Source organism: Lissotriton vulgaris, chromosome 1_1, assembly GCF_964263255.1.
Source record: "Lissotriton vulgaris chromosome 1_1, aLisVul1.2, whole genome shotgun sequence".
Taxonomy (NCBI): Eukaryota; Metazoa; Chordata; class Amphibia; order Caudata; family Salamandridae; genus Lissotriton; species Lissotriton vulgaris.
Window position 1 is genome coordinate 1,101,513,034 of NC_141685.1, and position 16,658 is coordinate 1,101,529,691.

The 16,658-nt window shown below is 44.0% G+C and overlaps 1 protein-coding gene across 1 annotated transcript in view; it reads left to right on the plus strand.

The window, feature by feature from the left end:
* The window catches only part of LOC147748679 (A.superbus venom factor 1-like), a 1,557,217-nt gene that overhangs the window by 768,141 nt on the left and 772,418 nt on the right, over positions 1-16,658 (plus strand). The window contains exons 14-16 of the mRNA XM_086963549.1: positions 7,175-7,336; positions 12,419-12,548; positions 12,731-12,802. Of these exons, the coding sequence (XP_086819675.1) occupies positions 7,175-7,336; positions 12,419-12,548; positions 12,731-12,802 (364 nt within the window). The remainder of the gene's footprint in view (positions 1-7,174; positions 7,337-12,418; positions 12,549-12,730; positions 12,803-16,658) is intronic.

A 16,658-nucleotide genomic window follows, 5' to 3' on the forward strand; every position in this document is an offset into this window, starting at 1 on the left:
CAGTATAGAATATGGATAAGAACTGTCTAGCATTTACAGATCAACAGATAGCCACAATTTTAGCAGGGCCTTCTCTTCTCTCAGACTCTCCCCTATTAGGGAATACAACAGTCAGAGAAGAGTGGGAAAGATTGAGCAATTTAAAGAAGAAGCAAGTGAGGATAGCCCTACATGGGGCATTAATGTCCGAATACTACACAGCAGGAGCCACACCAGCAAGCCTCCTTGTGAGAATAGAACCTAGACTGTTTTTAGATGATAAAAAGTTCAGGTTGGATTGGAGCTACATAGCCAACAAATGCACCAGGGATTGGCTAATTCTCATTATTAGTACTGCTCAACGTTTGAGCGAGGAACTATTGAAGGAAATCCTAGAATTGGAAGAGAGTATCAGTCGCGATAACACCTTCACAAATGCTAAAGAACATCTCAGTAGAATACAGGAAGACCTGAACGAATATAAGAATTACATGATAAATGAAAAGATCAAGGGGCTCCAGAGAAATTTACAAAAATATTCACACGAGTGGGCTTTTCCCTATGTTACTGACTCATACTATCAGTCAGGTCCAGAACAATCCAATCAGGGTGGGCAACGTAGAGGGTGGAGTGGTAGACAGCAATGGAAACGCACCCCCTCAAACTGGACATTTGACAACACATCCAGTGAGGACGAGCAGGACAGGCCTCAAACTAAAAGAGTAACGTTTAATCCCCAAGAACAAAACAACGCTGATTTGGGGACTTTGCTTCGCTCTTTTTTAGGGCAGGGCCAAGTGGCCAACAGAGGGACAGGACAAGCAGGAAGAGGAAGGGGGCGTGGCAATCGCCCTCCCCCCCCCAATGGCAGACCTACTCCCCTCAACAGACTCGGAGCAGAGGCAGACAACCGCTGTGAACAGTATTGTGGTAAACCTGTCAAATTATACCCTGTCAGAAAGTGAGGAACGAGTATTAAACAAAGGACTAGGTTTTGTCCCTACCCCCACACATGACTCCTTTAAGTGTAGAATCGAGTACGAAAGATCAAACTGAAAAAATTCTTTGCCAACCAACCACGGGAAATTCAGGGTGGTTTCAATACCAATCTGAGAAAACCCTCCACCTTTCTGCCACCGAGTGGATCGGTCGGTCCAGAAATTGTTATTTTTGAATCCAAGGTCTTGCAAGACATTGATTCACTAGAAACAAAAGAAAGGAATACTAATTACAAAAATATGTCCAGACAGGATTGGGAAGCTGTGAAAAGCTTGCAGAACAATAAAGATTTGACAATAAAGACTAGAGTGCGGATAAGGGTGGCGCGGTAGTTGTGTTGAACACCTGTGATTACGAGCAAGGAGTGTTCCGGCTACTTAACTTCCGAGCTAACTACCAGCCATTAAACCAAAATCCCACCCCTGAATCACTTACTATCATAAAAGCAATGGTAGGAGAGGCGAGAGAGAAGAGAGTGGATATCCTCTAAAGAAGAGGAGTTCTTGGTGAATACTGTCCCCAGAACTCCTGCGATTCTACATTTTGCCAAAAATCCATAAGCCTGCCCGGCCTCCGCCGGGCAGGCCGATTGTGTCTGGCATACAGTCGGTTCTCGAACCATTTTCGCAGTTCGCAGATTATTTTCTGCGAGAATCTGTTGTAACTCAAAAATCATATGTGAAGGATACCATGGATATCCAAAATGTAATTAAGGACATGGCATTTGATCCATCTGAGGAGATTTTAGTGACTATGTTGAATCTCTTTATTCCTGCATTCCCCAGGACGCAGCGTTGGTGGCAGCAGCGCGTGCCCTGGGTGTGCAGGAATGGTTTTATGACGCACCCCAAACTTTTGTTCTGCAATGCATCAAATTAGCCCTGACAAGAAACTTTTTCAGTTATAAGGACAAACTGTTCCTGCAGACCACTGGGACCAATATGGGGGCGACCATGGCACCCAGTCTGGCCTACATATATGTGGGCCAGTTCGAAGAGCGCGTGGTCTATCCCTCCACCAATCCCTTCAAGGACCAGGTGCGTCTTTGGAGGAGATATGTAGACGACGTGCTTTGCGTTTGGACTGGAGAAGAGACCTGGACATCAAGGCCAGTGAGGGTTGCTTGATGACAAGTGTCCATCAGAAACCCACTGTTAGGAATTCCCTGTTGTCTTATGATTCATACCACCCAAGGGCACTCAGGGACAACCTGCCGGTGGGGCAGTTTCTAAGGTACCGGAGAAACTGCTCTACTACAGATGTATTTAAAGAACAAACACAGGCTCTGGCAGATGAATTGGAACAAAGAAATTACCCCGCAAAAATCATTAAACAAGCAAAAAAGAGAGCCTTAAACACACCAGGAAATGTACTCTTGGAAGTTAACCATCAGGAAAAGGAGGATTGCCTTCCGGTGGTAATGACATTCGATCCATTGGCCACGAAAATCAGGCAATCAATACGGAAGCACTGGCCGCTGTTGTCAACTAAAGACTTTAAAATGCCGCAACCTAGGTTTGCTTTCAAACGTGCAAGCAACCTTAAAGATAAATTGGTCCATACCCGCCCACAAGTTTGCAATGTAACAAAAAAGAGAGCCTTAAACACACCAGGAAATGCACTCTTGGAAGTTAACCATCAGGAAAAGGAGGATTGCCTTCCGGTGGTAATGACATTCAATCCAATGGCCACGAAAATAAGGCAATCAATTCGGAAGCACTGGCCGCTGTTGTCAACTAAAGACTTTAAAATGCTGCAACCTAGGTTTGCTTTCAAACGTGCAAGCAACCTTAAAAATAAATTGGTCCATACTAAGCATGGGCGGAAAATCCGTTACGCTCGCGGATTTTGCGGATTTTCGGTAAATTCGCAATCCGCGAGATTCGCGAATTTCCCGCAAAATCCGCAAATTCGCACGCAGCGGATTTTTTTTCTTTGCGGTGTAAGTTCGCAATTGCGAACATGTAGGAGCGGCGGGCAGCAACAATCCTGCACTCGGGAAATTACAAAAATTGCAATTCCGCACAAGAAATCTACTAGCAAGCAGCATAGACCTTCTGAAAATGATTATTTTTATCAGAATAACTCCTCAGGTTGACATTTGCCTGCACTTTTTTAGATTTGAGGCCTTTTGATTTTCTTTGGATAACTTTTGGATTAGAAATCAACTTTCTCATATAAGCTTGGTGGGGCATTAAAGTTGCTGTAATGCTGCTCTGCAGAAAAACGAGTTTTACAAAAGTGAAAGCAGGTTCAAAAGTTCAAACTCATCATTAGTAACCGTTCCCTGTAGTGCTTCCTGACAAGGGCCCCTCCAAAGTTCAGTTGCTAGTTGCAACAATTGTTCAGTTGCTAGTTGCAACAATTGTATGACCCTGCTCTGACCCTCACAGCAGGCTGATAGATTAGCTACAAGTAGGCCACAAAGGTCCTGGAAAAAAAAATTGCACTGCAACAGAAAGCAAATTACAGATAAGGATGCAGGTGCCAGACTGGAATTTTAAAACAGTGACACATTAATAAATCAACCCCAAATTAATTCATGTCAGTTGAAGCAGGCAGGTGTGCTTGCTTTTTCCCCCCATAATCTACAGTGATGATGAACCAGAGGGTGGCATAAGGCATTGATGTACCAGAGGGTGGCATGGGTAAAACAGAGGGTGGCAGGGGTGAAACAGAGGGTGCTGGGAACCTATGATGATGAACCAGACGTAGAAACAACACAATTGTGACCGTTGCGAGCCGACATGTAAGTTCGCGATTGCGAACTGTTACTAAACCCTCGCGAACTGGCAGAAATCCTTGCGAACTGGCAGAAATCCTTGTGAACACAAAAAAAAATCCGCAAATTCGCGAGAATTTGCGGATTTTGCGGATTGCGAGTTCGCAAATTTGCAAAATTCGCGAACGCCAGATGCGCAAAATTGGCCCATGCTTAGTCCATACCCGCCCACAAGTTTGCAATGTAACAAGGAATAGCACGGTGCCCATGGGACATTATCCATGTGGGTCATGGCTGCCATGAGGTATAGAGCTGGAAATTGTTAGTCCCTCCCTGAGATATCAAGCGTTAGGAATACTTCTTTTCCATAAGTGAAGGTGTATAAGCATGATACTCTCTGCGGCTTCATTAATTCGGTTGTGAAGCCTTACAGGTTTTGTACAACTTGGCCGGGGTATTGGTGGTCATTGAATGCCCCATAACGTTGGAGTCATCTTGCTAATATAAAACTCTGCATAAAACATAAAAGCTCCACATCGAATGTATTCTAAACATGTGTGTATGAGGTAGTGGGAATTTCTTGTCATGCCGTAAATAATTTTACGAAAAAGTTGCATAGTGTTCTGAATTTATATGCATTTGACCAATATTCCGATTGAAAGGGTGGTTGAATTTTATCTGATGTATCAGAAATTCGACCATCTACCCTGGGTGTGTATCGTAGCTGTACGTTTAGGCTAGAAAGGATACATATTTAAATATACCGGGCATAGCCTATGTAACGAAAGAAATCTTTCCACAACTTTTTTACAAACCAGAGGTGTGGTGCGTTTATTCGCGATACATTACACACACTCGAACATGACCAAATAATACACTAATTTGGAACTCTGTCCCCACTCCAAGATGGCGCCCAAAACGGGTTCGCGGATCCACGTTGGATCCCACGAGAACACGCCATGACGTTAGTGCGTGAGGACAATTACAGGAGGAAGCCCACCGGGGAGGTACATCGGCTGAGAAAATGCCGACGGTCCCTCTCACGATTGGTAAGGCATAAGGGATCCGACACTCGGGCTGGTGAATAATACCCCGTGATACAAGGGAATCAGTTCTGCATTGGGGGTTGATGCCATCTGATAAATCGGCTTTTCTGTTTATCGGTAAGGCGTAAGGGGTCAGACGCTCGGGCTGGTGAATAGAACCCCGTGACACAAGAGAATCGGTTCCGCATTGGGGGTCGATGCCATCTGATAAATCGGCTTTTCTGTTTAAGAATTTTAAATATTTTAAAGATCTAGAATGATCGAAGTAAGAAAGGTGTTCCGACTTAGCCAATACTTACGGTACCAAGGGGTTAGGCCATCTAATATATGGGGTACCAAAGGGTTAGGTCATGAAAAGGAAGTGTAGCTGGCAAAGGAATATAACCATCGTAGTAGGAAACGAGATAGCATGTAACTAAGGTTAAAAAGAAAGATATCCTCGGAAATGTGGAAATGAGAAACATAGAATATGCATGTAATCATGGTACATTTCAATCCCCTGCAGGGAAAGTAACCGAAGGGGAGGAAAGGTGACTCACATTTGGAGTTATTTTAGAAATTCACAAGGGTTTGGTCCTCTCAGCTGGTACGAGACAAGGTGGCTAATTGAGGGTAAATACTATGGAGTTATGTGCAATTGGGACATGCTAAACGTTCAGTAATTTTAAAAGGCAGGTGAACAACTATATGAGTGTTGTGTGTTTTCTATTTTTATTTCACAGTTGTGAAGACGATGTATGTCCAATGCAGTGGCTTAAAATACATAACGCCCTGAAGAAATTGCCAAAAATTTGCGTGGCAATGAAACATGTCGGCAAGTAGAGTATGGTTGGATAAGTAGTAGCCACACTCACTTTTTTAAGAACCCACAACCAACACGAAGGAGAAAGAATAAAATTTGATATCCGTGTTGTTTGTGGTCTTTATGTTGTTTTGACTTCATATTTGTTATTTGTTGTCTACCCACACTGCACTTTTTCACAAACACTTTTCTTGTTTGTTTATTGGACACATTTGTTTTCGAGCTTGATGGTGGCAATGATGAGATCAGGGCAATCCTGGTGAGTACCTGCCAGGTTCCTGTTGGTGGTGCGCCCGTGAAGCGCCATCTCGCTCTCACACACTTTTTTACTTTGTCTGAGTTTGACACTTGGGTGTGTGTTGTTTGTTGTCTCACAACTGTCGTTTTACAAAGGGGATCGGGCAAGTTTTAAATATGGCACAATGTGGATGTACCTCCTACCCCATCAATTAAAAGAGGGGAGTTCAGTTGTAATGTTTTGCGACATATGGTACACCATTAAGTATAGAAACTAGTTAGTGCCTTTGGGTCTAGGTCTTTTTTGTGGAAATTGGATGTTGAGTGGAGGGCGACCTATGACCCTTTTTCCCTCTAATCTCTTTATTGATAGACACTCTATTGTAAACCCCATCAGATGGGGTAATACAATTACTGTTGCTGCAGATCCATGCTCAGTAGATAAAGCTGCTAGGGCTACTGAGCACACATTATAGTGCCCAGTGTTCACTGAGAGCAGCCATCAGTCATGCCCAGTGGGCATGGAGAGCTGGGACAGAGGGAGTGGTTAAAGTCAGGCCATATGTTTAGTTACAGTGTGGTGAAGGTTTTGAGGGAAACTGGGATAGGAACATACCAAAGTGATACGTGATGACCTGTGCCCACTGGCCATGATGAAAGTCCCTGCCTAGAAGATACTGGCAGGTTGAATGGGACATGCCAGTTCGAGAGTCTGTGACTTGTACCCACTGTCCCCTGCATATGGATGCAGTCTGGGCAAAGGTGACACCATTGGCAGATGAAAGTGGGCACTGGACATATCCAAAGGCCTATTAGGCACAGCAGATGCCTATACCAAACAGGTATTGATAACAAGGTCACTGTGGGCAGGGTTGCTGGGTAAAGTGTGTGACCAAGTACTACAATCCTGGCTACATCCTAGACAATATGACGTGTATGCTGTGCTGTAAGAATAGACAAATTCTGGCCATTTGTTAAAGTATCCACTAAAGCAAGAACAACCAGTTTCTCTAGAGGAGTAGCTTCAGGGGGGATGTTTGGGGTGTTACACCCACATAATAAATGTATTCAGTTAGTAAAAAGTTAATTGGGCATGGTAAGTTATTGGTCTGATTTAATTTGGAATGTTCATATACACTTTCTGGCAAAAAACACACACACACACACACAATCTCATCTCTGTTTTAAAGGTCTTGAACATTATTATTATTACAAAATATTGAGTTTTAATCACCCCTTACAATTTAAGGCCATTTTCTGCCCTGCTTCTCATCTAATGTATTTTAACCAGCGTGATTGTTAGGTAATCTTAACCCTCCTAATCTTGTGGACCAAGCAACGTCTCTGAGTACCACATTTATTTTTAAAGCAATCCTTTTTCATCAACAGCTGGAAGTATCGGATGCAACAGCCAGTGACAATAGTGTTAAAGAGCCAGGAGCGTCCATTTTGTTGAAGGTGACGGGTGATCACAATGCAACAGTTGGCCTCGTTGCAGTGGATAAAGGTGTATTCGTTCTTAACATGAAACACAAACTCTCTCAGTCCAAGGTGAGGCCAGAGGGACACTCCCTGCCCAATGTATGGTTTAATGTGTTAGCATGAATCCCACCGAGAGGAAGCGATTATATGTTTGTTTCTCCAATCAAACCTGGTTCCTTCTTTACAGTCTACAACAAGAATACTGTGAGGCATCTCTTGAACAGCATTAACAATAAATAATGTGACAGGGACAACTGCAGGTCTCTTACACATCCCTGAGAAATCATTATTGCTGTCACTCTATTGTTCTGGGGTTCTTTATTTAAGCTATTACAGTGTGAATAGGTCCAAAGGTACAGCTGATGGGCACGTTAATGTGATGGTACAGTCCAGCACTCACACAGACGTAAGTCGCAATGCAGTATATAAAAACATTAAGCAGTGGCGGCTGCTGACATTAGAAAGTGGTGAGCTCTAAAATGATAGCCATACTGTAATGTAGTGAGCGAGTAAAATAATAGCCATACTTTAATGTAGCGAGCGAGCAAGCCTGAACTACCTACGGGAGGTTAGGGGGGAATTGGGCTGCCATTGGCTGAGGGAGGATGGTGGCTGGGAGAAGAGGCCTGGCTCGGCTGGCACTATTGATTGCACTGGAAGCCGAGGCTGGGGGAGAGAGACTGCTAGCCGTGCCTGGAGAGCTCAAGAGAAGAGTGGGATTCTGACCAGTACAGGTATCAGCAGAGCACCAAGATGGCGGGACCGCCTGCAGGAGAGTTATCCGCGATGGAGTCCACAGAGCTGAGACAGCGGGAGGCGCACTGCTGCAGGCAGTGAACAAGCAGCTCGGGAGACATGGCCTGGCTTTTGTAACACCTAACAAAGGCTGCAGTGTCACAGCACTGGTAAGTGACGGGCTCCTGCATCCTATTCCGAGTGTCATTGGTGAGCGGGCTGTTAGTGTACCAGGATGAGGAAGTGCTCTACCAATTCTGGGGCTCTAACTACCCTGATGTCACTCACTCTTGTGCTCTAACAATTCCTGAACAATTCCCATTAGCACCCGCAAGCTGGAGTAAACAGACCTCATACTTGGACATACAGGGTCTGTGCGAGGCAGCGGGGCTCCCAGTCCCTCCCCCAGAAATGTGGTGTGAATTTGAGGCCTGGAAACTCACTCTGGGTGAGGCTGGCAGTCAGAGATCCAGGCTGTAGGCAGGCCTGTCAGAAAAATATAAAGCAGTGGTCTAATCATTCTATTGAGGCTCCTGAAACGACAAACATGTTGTGTTTATACTGCAAGTTATACCGCACTGCAATTAAGCTAAATGCCAGAGGGGGTGAAGTGCACACCTTCTAACATATATATAGGTGCACTATTTCTCTCTGTACTACACTAACACTTTGCTCCATGTTATTTTCATCTGAAATGTTCACCAGGTTTGGTTTGTTTTACATAGTATTTATTTATTGGGATAAAGTGAAAAGCACTGTGGTATATCCGTTTTATTTTGTATGCATATAGCCATATCAGCCCTGCTGCTGAGACAACAGGCTAATGGGATCACCAAGTAATGTTATCCTTTGGGGATGGTGGCACCCCTTCTCCACAATGTACGGATTGCTCAAACGAGGTATAAACGTTCACTCATAAAAGATAACAAAATTAAAAAGTCTCTTTGTGCCTTTACAGTTGATACAGTTTGGAAGTATATTTGGTGCATATGATTAACTTTAAATGATACCCTCTGGACCACGAGATGGTTGAGCATACGATCACACAGTGTGTCAGCACCTGGATACACTCTCAGTTGCACAATGCAAATACCAATTAATTAATTGACACACACACTGCTCTCTGTCTTACTGTCTCTCTGCCTACCACTCTGTCTGACTTGTTTGCTCTCATCCTCTCCTATGCTCCCTACCGCAGCCCCCCACTCCTTCTAGTTGACAAGTTAGAATATGCATGGCACCGTTATTACACCACTGCTTGAAGAGGAGGTTTTTCAAACCATTTCTGAGGGAAACAGTGTGAGCAGGCCATTCTCGTTTGCTCACAGTGCAGCCTTGTAAATATTTTCTGCCCATGGTACCACCTGCAAGGGCCGGATGCCATAGGTCCCTCCTTTACATGGGTTTTGTATTCTGCCTTACGATAGGACAGTGGACGCTCTTGGAACATAGAGGTGTTTTTATTAAAGACCACAAGAGGCTCCATAATATGCTAAGTAGTATTAGCCTGTGTCACGCGTTACATGCTTAAATTCTTTTATGCCTTAATGATTTTCTAAATACAATTGCTTAATGAACCATCTTTCTTTCTCAAATGTGCTTGAAAATGCACTATTTGCCCACTCTTTTTTCAAAATTTCCTCGGGGGGGAGAAGCCCCCCAAACCCACCGTAGGTGATTCGCACTCGCTCGCTATGCTCGGTTGTAACATTGCAGTATGGCTATTGATTTATGCCTCACCTCTTTTGAATGTCACCATCCGCCACTGTACTGGGTATCCCTCTAGGATGGTTTGGTGGCGTGTTCTGTAATGGGGTGCTCCATACAAATGCAACAGCTTCCATGAGAGGCTCTACGGAATTCTTTTATATACAATCAGCTTGCCTCTGGCCGCTCTGAGTTTTGGACTTGACTAATACAATTCCTGTATCTAACAGTGTGGGGCATGCGAGGCTGTTCTCTTGCCGGGGTGGACGGCCAGTGGAGTATTTCCGACTGGCTGAATAGACAATCCTGGTGACCTAAACCAGTGTGATGCTTACTTATTGCTTATTGACTGATAGCAACATTGGAGCCACTTGCATGCTTAGAGAACAGGATCCTTCTTTAATGTTCCTGTGTTGATTTCAAAGTGCCTCATGGGGACCATGGTGATCCCCGAAGAATATGAAGATTCTGTCCAAGACAAGACTGAGTACATAACCCTCCCTTCTACAGTACATAAACGTAATAAGCACATAAAGGCTACCAGTCACACATATCTGTGTTGTGTGCCAACTACTTGGCACCAAAGATTTGCCCTGTAGTGGGCCTAAAAGTGATTTTGTACACTTGAAAAATAATATCTGTGCTCACAGGTGTCTAATTAATTTTGTCTTGTAGTGTCATCTTTAACATATATGTTCCTTGATGTAATGAATGGGCTCCATGAAGAGAATGGTAAAGCCATTGCCAATGCTTGGAAACTGCTAAGGGCCAAAAAACTCAAACCATAGGATGGGTTAAAGACCTACCTTGCATTCTGATTGTGGCGTTTTTGCTTACAGCACTGCCCAGTGAGAGATGTGTATGAGAAAGTAGCCTAGAGAAGAAGACAAAGATATCTTGTCCAGTCATCCATCTGCAAAAACATAGATTATTTTATGAACCATCCAGAAGCCTGCCGGGATCAATTCTGGAGATTGGAGGCATAGGATTTTCGGTGGGGTCCTCCAGACTTGGCTTTAGTACTTGTGAAAACTCCTCATGAGGGAGGACTGAGCATTAGAAGTCTTGTTAGTCTTGTTAAGGTTGTTCATAGGTAGATATCAAGATTAACATGGAAGAGGTATGACTCTTGCTAGAGTCCTCAAAGCTTCTTCCATGAATCCTTTTAGGAGAACAGGACATGACCATTCTTGGTAGGGTCCACCATGCTATGGTGATTTTAAAGGGAGTAGAGAGTAATAACTTGTTTTAAGGTCCACCGGCATTCTTCCTTGCATCCAACTCAGAGACTTGGGGCATATTTACAAGCCTCTATTGCCACCACACTGGTGCCCGTAATAGGGGATTCGTCTTATATGCAAGACAGCAACCTGCCTTGTGAATAAGGCACCCTTTCACGCTACACTTAGCGTGAAGGGGTCGGACAATGGGTGTTGCGGTGGACGTTCCACCACAGCACATATTGATTTTGATGCTGCCCCATAATTAAAAGGGTAGAGTAAATATGGGGCAGCGCCAAAATTATGACAAGGGAAAGACTGGTCTTACCCTGGCGAAAAGAGGAGAAATGTTTAATTTCTCCTAGTTTCTGCTGTTTTCATGTGTGCTGTGTTGTGCAGCACACATTGAAACAGCAAAAGGCCATTGATTGTTTAGTGCAAGAAGGTGTCCCTTCCTGCACATGAACAATCAATAAACAAAATATGTTTTGTGACCTCTATGTGTGCTGCATTATGGTGCAAGGGTGTCTGCGTTGGTGCTAGGTGGCTAAATTAGCAACAGGGCAGGGGAAACGCATGGCTGCACTGTATCCTTTTAAGTATGGTGCCGCCCTGTGTTTTAGAAGTGGCGGAGTGCGGCGTTCAGCCAAGAAAGCTAAAGCCATGCTCTGCCACTTCCTTGTTAATATGCCCCTTGGTGTCTTAAGATGATTCTCAATAGGGTCCTCTGGGCTACTGACAATGGGTCATGGAAAAGAATGGACAATCACATAACTAGTGAAAAACAGAATATTGTATTACCCTAGGCAATCAACACTTTGAACCCATTGTTTGTTTGTGCATTATACTACACCAAACTGAAGTTGGCTAATTTTAGATTCTAATTTTATCATGACAAAGCACAGGAGGCCCAGCCAGAAAGCTGCAAAAGAAGGAAGATGATTTACCAGATATAGCTAGAGTAGGTCATTAGGAGATTTCAGCTTTAACAGCCAGCTCAAAATTCAAGTGATCTGTCTTACTTTAGGGATGGATCCAAGATACATGATGAAATAATTGTTTATGATCCATATGAATTTGGATATGGGAACTAGGTGCACATTGAACTAATCGTTCTTGTGATCCTCCTGAATTTGTTGATGGAAGCAAGGTGCATATTGACCTCAATATTCTAGTGATCCATTATAATTTTGGAATCTAGACAAGGTGCAGGCTGAAGGTCTTGATGCTAGGAGAGGGTAGAAATTCTATTGACAAAAGTGAAGAAAGGTCTCAGTGGAAAGTCATGCCAAAGAAGGTTGCTTTGTGATTCTAGCCTTCATAAACATGATGGAGAACAAGAAGCTTGAGAGCGCAGAATTGAAGTACTCACATATTGACCTAAACACTTTTTCACATCTGTTCCACTCTCTGTAATGGAAACAACAGTTTACTTAGAGAAGGGCATTTCTTCTTGGGTAATTAATACCTTTACCATTGTCGTTTTCAGGTGTGGGACTCCATGGAGAAGAATGACATTGGATGCACTCCTGGGGGGGGTGCCAACAATGTGGGTGTCTTTTATGATGCTGGACTGGGTCTTGAAACAAGTTTTAAGACCTCTACTCCACAACGATCAGGTATCTTATTGCTCTGATTGAACCACAAAAGAAATCTACCTTCTTATACATTGAGATCAAGATATAGTCTAAAACAAGTACCTCACAAAAGTTATTAAACAAATGGAGACCACTTCAATGTAGAAAATAAACTAATTTGCTGAACGTATAGCCAATGGGCTGATTTTTTTCTCTTCCTGCAGAACCTACTTGCTCTCAGCCAGAAAAATATCAGCATCGCTCTGTTAAGCTGATAGATGTTAAAGCTGACAAAGGTTGGTAGCAATTTTGAAACATTTTTCAGAATTAATTAAGAGCCATATAAATCGATCAATGAATGTTTGAAAAATGGTGAGTCCATGTGATGCAAACGTTTAGAGCCTTTTTACTGCTTGTAGGTTTAGAATGGTTCCAAATCACTTATACTTTCTTTAAAAACCTAATGAACTTCCACACAGAATGTAGTTCTCCTGATTTTCTGGCAACAGACCACCCACACCTACCCTCACCACTCGTATATCTTCCAGAATTTTCAACCATCCATATCCAAACAACTATAACATGCTGGTTGCTGTATGTCCGCATTCTAATTTGCAATGGGTAAATCAGATGAATTTTAACCTGTCACTAAAAGTCCATGCCTGGTCTAACAAAATCTGGTAATATAACCCCTACCCTTCACCCTCCAGTGACAACCTATACATAATTTAAGCTGCCAGTGAGAACCTGTACCCAGTGTAACATGCTGTAATATATTGTGCTCAGTATAACCTAGCTGTAACTGGGCATGCGAGTAAGCAGCCAGTCAAGCATGCAGTACTGGCCATAGGTATGATCTGCCTGTGGTTTGTAATCAGTCCAATTGCTAGTGACAGTTTATTTCATGTTTAAGTTGCCCATGCTTGCTGCTACCCATAACCGTAATGACTACCCATCTCCAGTCTTACAAATGAGTAAGCCTAACCCCTTTCTAACCTGCATTTTTTACCCAAACATTTTGTAACCCGGTCTAACTGACTAGTGGCAGCCTGTCCTGAGTCCAATATGTCAATGGCAGCCTGGTCTAACTTGTCAGTGCTAGACCATAACTAGGCTAAGCTGCAAGTGACTGCCAGTAGCCACTTCATCCTTGAGCATCAGCATTTACCCAGAATATCCCGGTGGTAACAGCCAAATCTAGTACAGCTAACAAAGACAGTCTATAATCAGTCTCCCCTGCCATTGGTACTTCAAACTGAGGGACCGATTCCGATCTCGTTCAGAAAGCAACCAGAACGACTCATGTCCGGAATGCTTTCCAGATGACTCGGGTCAGGGGGGTCCGACTGAACAATTATGATGCATTTGAATGCATCCTGATATGATTTGGTCGGTCTCCCATTGACTTCAATAGGAGCCTGTGTACCAAACACGTACACAGCCTCCAATTGACAAAATGGGTGGTTGGGGATAAACGTGCACTCACACCTTGGTGCCTGCCACACTGTGCATGGTTGGAAAGGAAGGTCCAATAAGTACCCCCACGGGCTCGATTCGGAGGGCCTGGGTGAAAGGGTGGCCTGCTACGAGGCCCCAAAGACCGATTCTGGCAACCTTTTTGATCCAGGCTAACCAAATCGGAAAGGCTGTACGAATCGTTCATCGTACTTGCTCGCTTGGAAAACCTACTCCATAGAGTTGTAGGATTTGGCTCCCTAGGGCTCTATCTCTCCAAATGCCTTGAAAGAACTGATTCGCACAGCGCTAAGGCTTTCTAAGCATCGTACTTGGTCGTCTGGAAATGGGAACAAATCTGTCAGGAACAAGGGATCCGGATCGGTTTAGGAAATTCCAAATCCGATTCAGAGCCCTTCCGAATGAGATCGGAATCGTCCCCTGAGTGTAACCTGCCATTCATTCATTAATTTCAACCAGTGGCAACTAATGGGACCACATTCTGGTCCATTGTTCTTTTGTCTATTACAGATTTCTGATAAAGAACAGCCAAATGGAAATTAGGCTTGGTCCAGCTCCAACTGGAACTGGCTTACCCATATCGCCAGGCCAAGTGCCCTGTAGACAGGAACACAATCAAAGCCAGACCTAGTTCAGCCTTTTTGGGCCTCCTGATTGAGGCATAGTATGAGTCCAATAGCATAGTGAGCAAAGGATGCACATCAGAGCTTACCTGTTGACAAACCTAGTTTAACGTTACAGTCTCAGCCAATATCTAGTTTAAGCTGATCTGGCAGTACGTAATACATTTTAACCTGCAGTGTCAGCTCCAGTGGGTTCAATAAATAAACTGGCTTCTTGGCAGCACTGATAAATGTCTAAAAAGGGATCAAATGAAACCATGATAAAGAACTTTTGGTAAAAATTCCATAAAAGGGCAGGCAAGTTTGCAGCATTGAGGAAAAACTAATATAATAGTATTAATATTAACAACCGAGAAAGTCAAAGAGTTTAAATAAAAGACCCTCTCTTTGGAGCATAAATGCTTGATAGTCAGTGTAAATAAGTTTGCTGACGTTTGGCAAAGAGGACCGACTCTTTCTGGTATTTAGACATAATGTCGAATCAAAAATATCCCCTTAACAAAATATGAAGTTTCAAGTATTGTGATAGGTGTAGGAGAGTAGGATCTGCTTACTATGGTTACCCTCACTTTTTGCTGGTGTTTCACTGTTTTTTTACTTTAGTCTGGCTTGGGCCCTGCTATTCAGGATTCCAGCCTAGCTCCTCTCTAAATTTATTGCATGTACTTTAGGTACACTCCAGATTGGTTACTGGGTTATCCTTGTGAGTCCCTAGTATATGGTACCTTAGGTACCAAGGGCATAGGTACTCCAGAGGCCTACCAGGGGCTAAGCATGTATTATGCCACCCCTGGGAAACCTTCCAAAATGGCACCTCAGGTCTGCTACTGCAGCCTGGGTAAGGTGGTGTAAGCACCCCTTACTAAGATATAGGTTACCTATATCTATTTTTAAATACAGACACATGTAAACCTATAAGTCACTCCTATGGCAGCCCTCAAAATCCTGAAGGCAGAGCGCTTGGTTTTGTGTGAGAGGGTGCCAATGAATGAGCAGGACCCCTTTGCAGCTTTCGGAATCTATTCTGTGAGGCTGTTCTGTGATACAGCCATACCATATACTCTTAAGTGCATTATAACCTTGCGGTAAATGCTAACTTTGGAATGGCTGCATCAAAACATGTTGTGTTTGGTGTCAAACACTTTAGAATTCTCCCCCCCCCCTCCCGCCAGTCATGGTGGCGTGGGTAGAATTTCACCTTTCTAGAGGGAGAAGATGTACACACTTTCCTGACTGGTAATAGTTTAAAAGAGCCCCAGCATCACAAAATGGATGCTGCAGCCAGAGACACGAGTCTGATCTCCTGCTGCTGGAAGAAACTCCATCAGAGGAGGTCTGGACAATAGGTTTCCTGTCACAGTGAGGTGTAACCACCTCCCCAGACAGGCTTAAGTGTATTGGTGCTGGGCGGGTGCATTCAGTGAATGCTTTTCAGACAGTGCTTGGTGTCCCTGTGCATACCCCAGTTCAAACCGGTTGAAGGGGCACTCAGCCCCTGCTCTGATGTGAAACGGGGCAAAGGGGAAGGGGTGTAACCACCCCCTCCCCAGGTCCTCCCATAGGTGGGACCTTAGAGTAAGTTCCACCCCTAAACATAATATAAGTATAGGAACCCTGTCCTTAGGACTTTAGATTATACCTTGACGAAACTCTGCAACATATATCCTGGAACTTCGACATTCTATTTTGACTAGAAGACAGAAGAATCTTTCCAGCCTGCATTTCCAAGGCTCCCGCCGGATCCCAAAGGATTTGTGACACAAGACCCAGACTTCCAGACATCTCCGAGGCTGATACGAGATCACAGAAAATCTGAGACCCACAGCCATCACGAGAGACGCGGGACAGGAACTCCTGGACACCGTGCACATTTGCTAGTGCACCTACTTCCTGAGCTTTCCCGAAGTTGTGCATTTGGCTCCTTGTAGTCCAAGCCCTGAGCACCATTGGCACTGAAGATTGTGGGCCTACACTCCGCGAGTGTTTCGTAGGCCCGCTTCTAGCATTTCTGCTTGAGGCCCCTTTGCGATCCCTGGTCCATCGACTGGTGGGT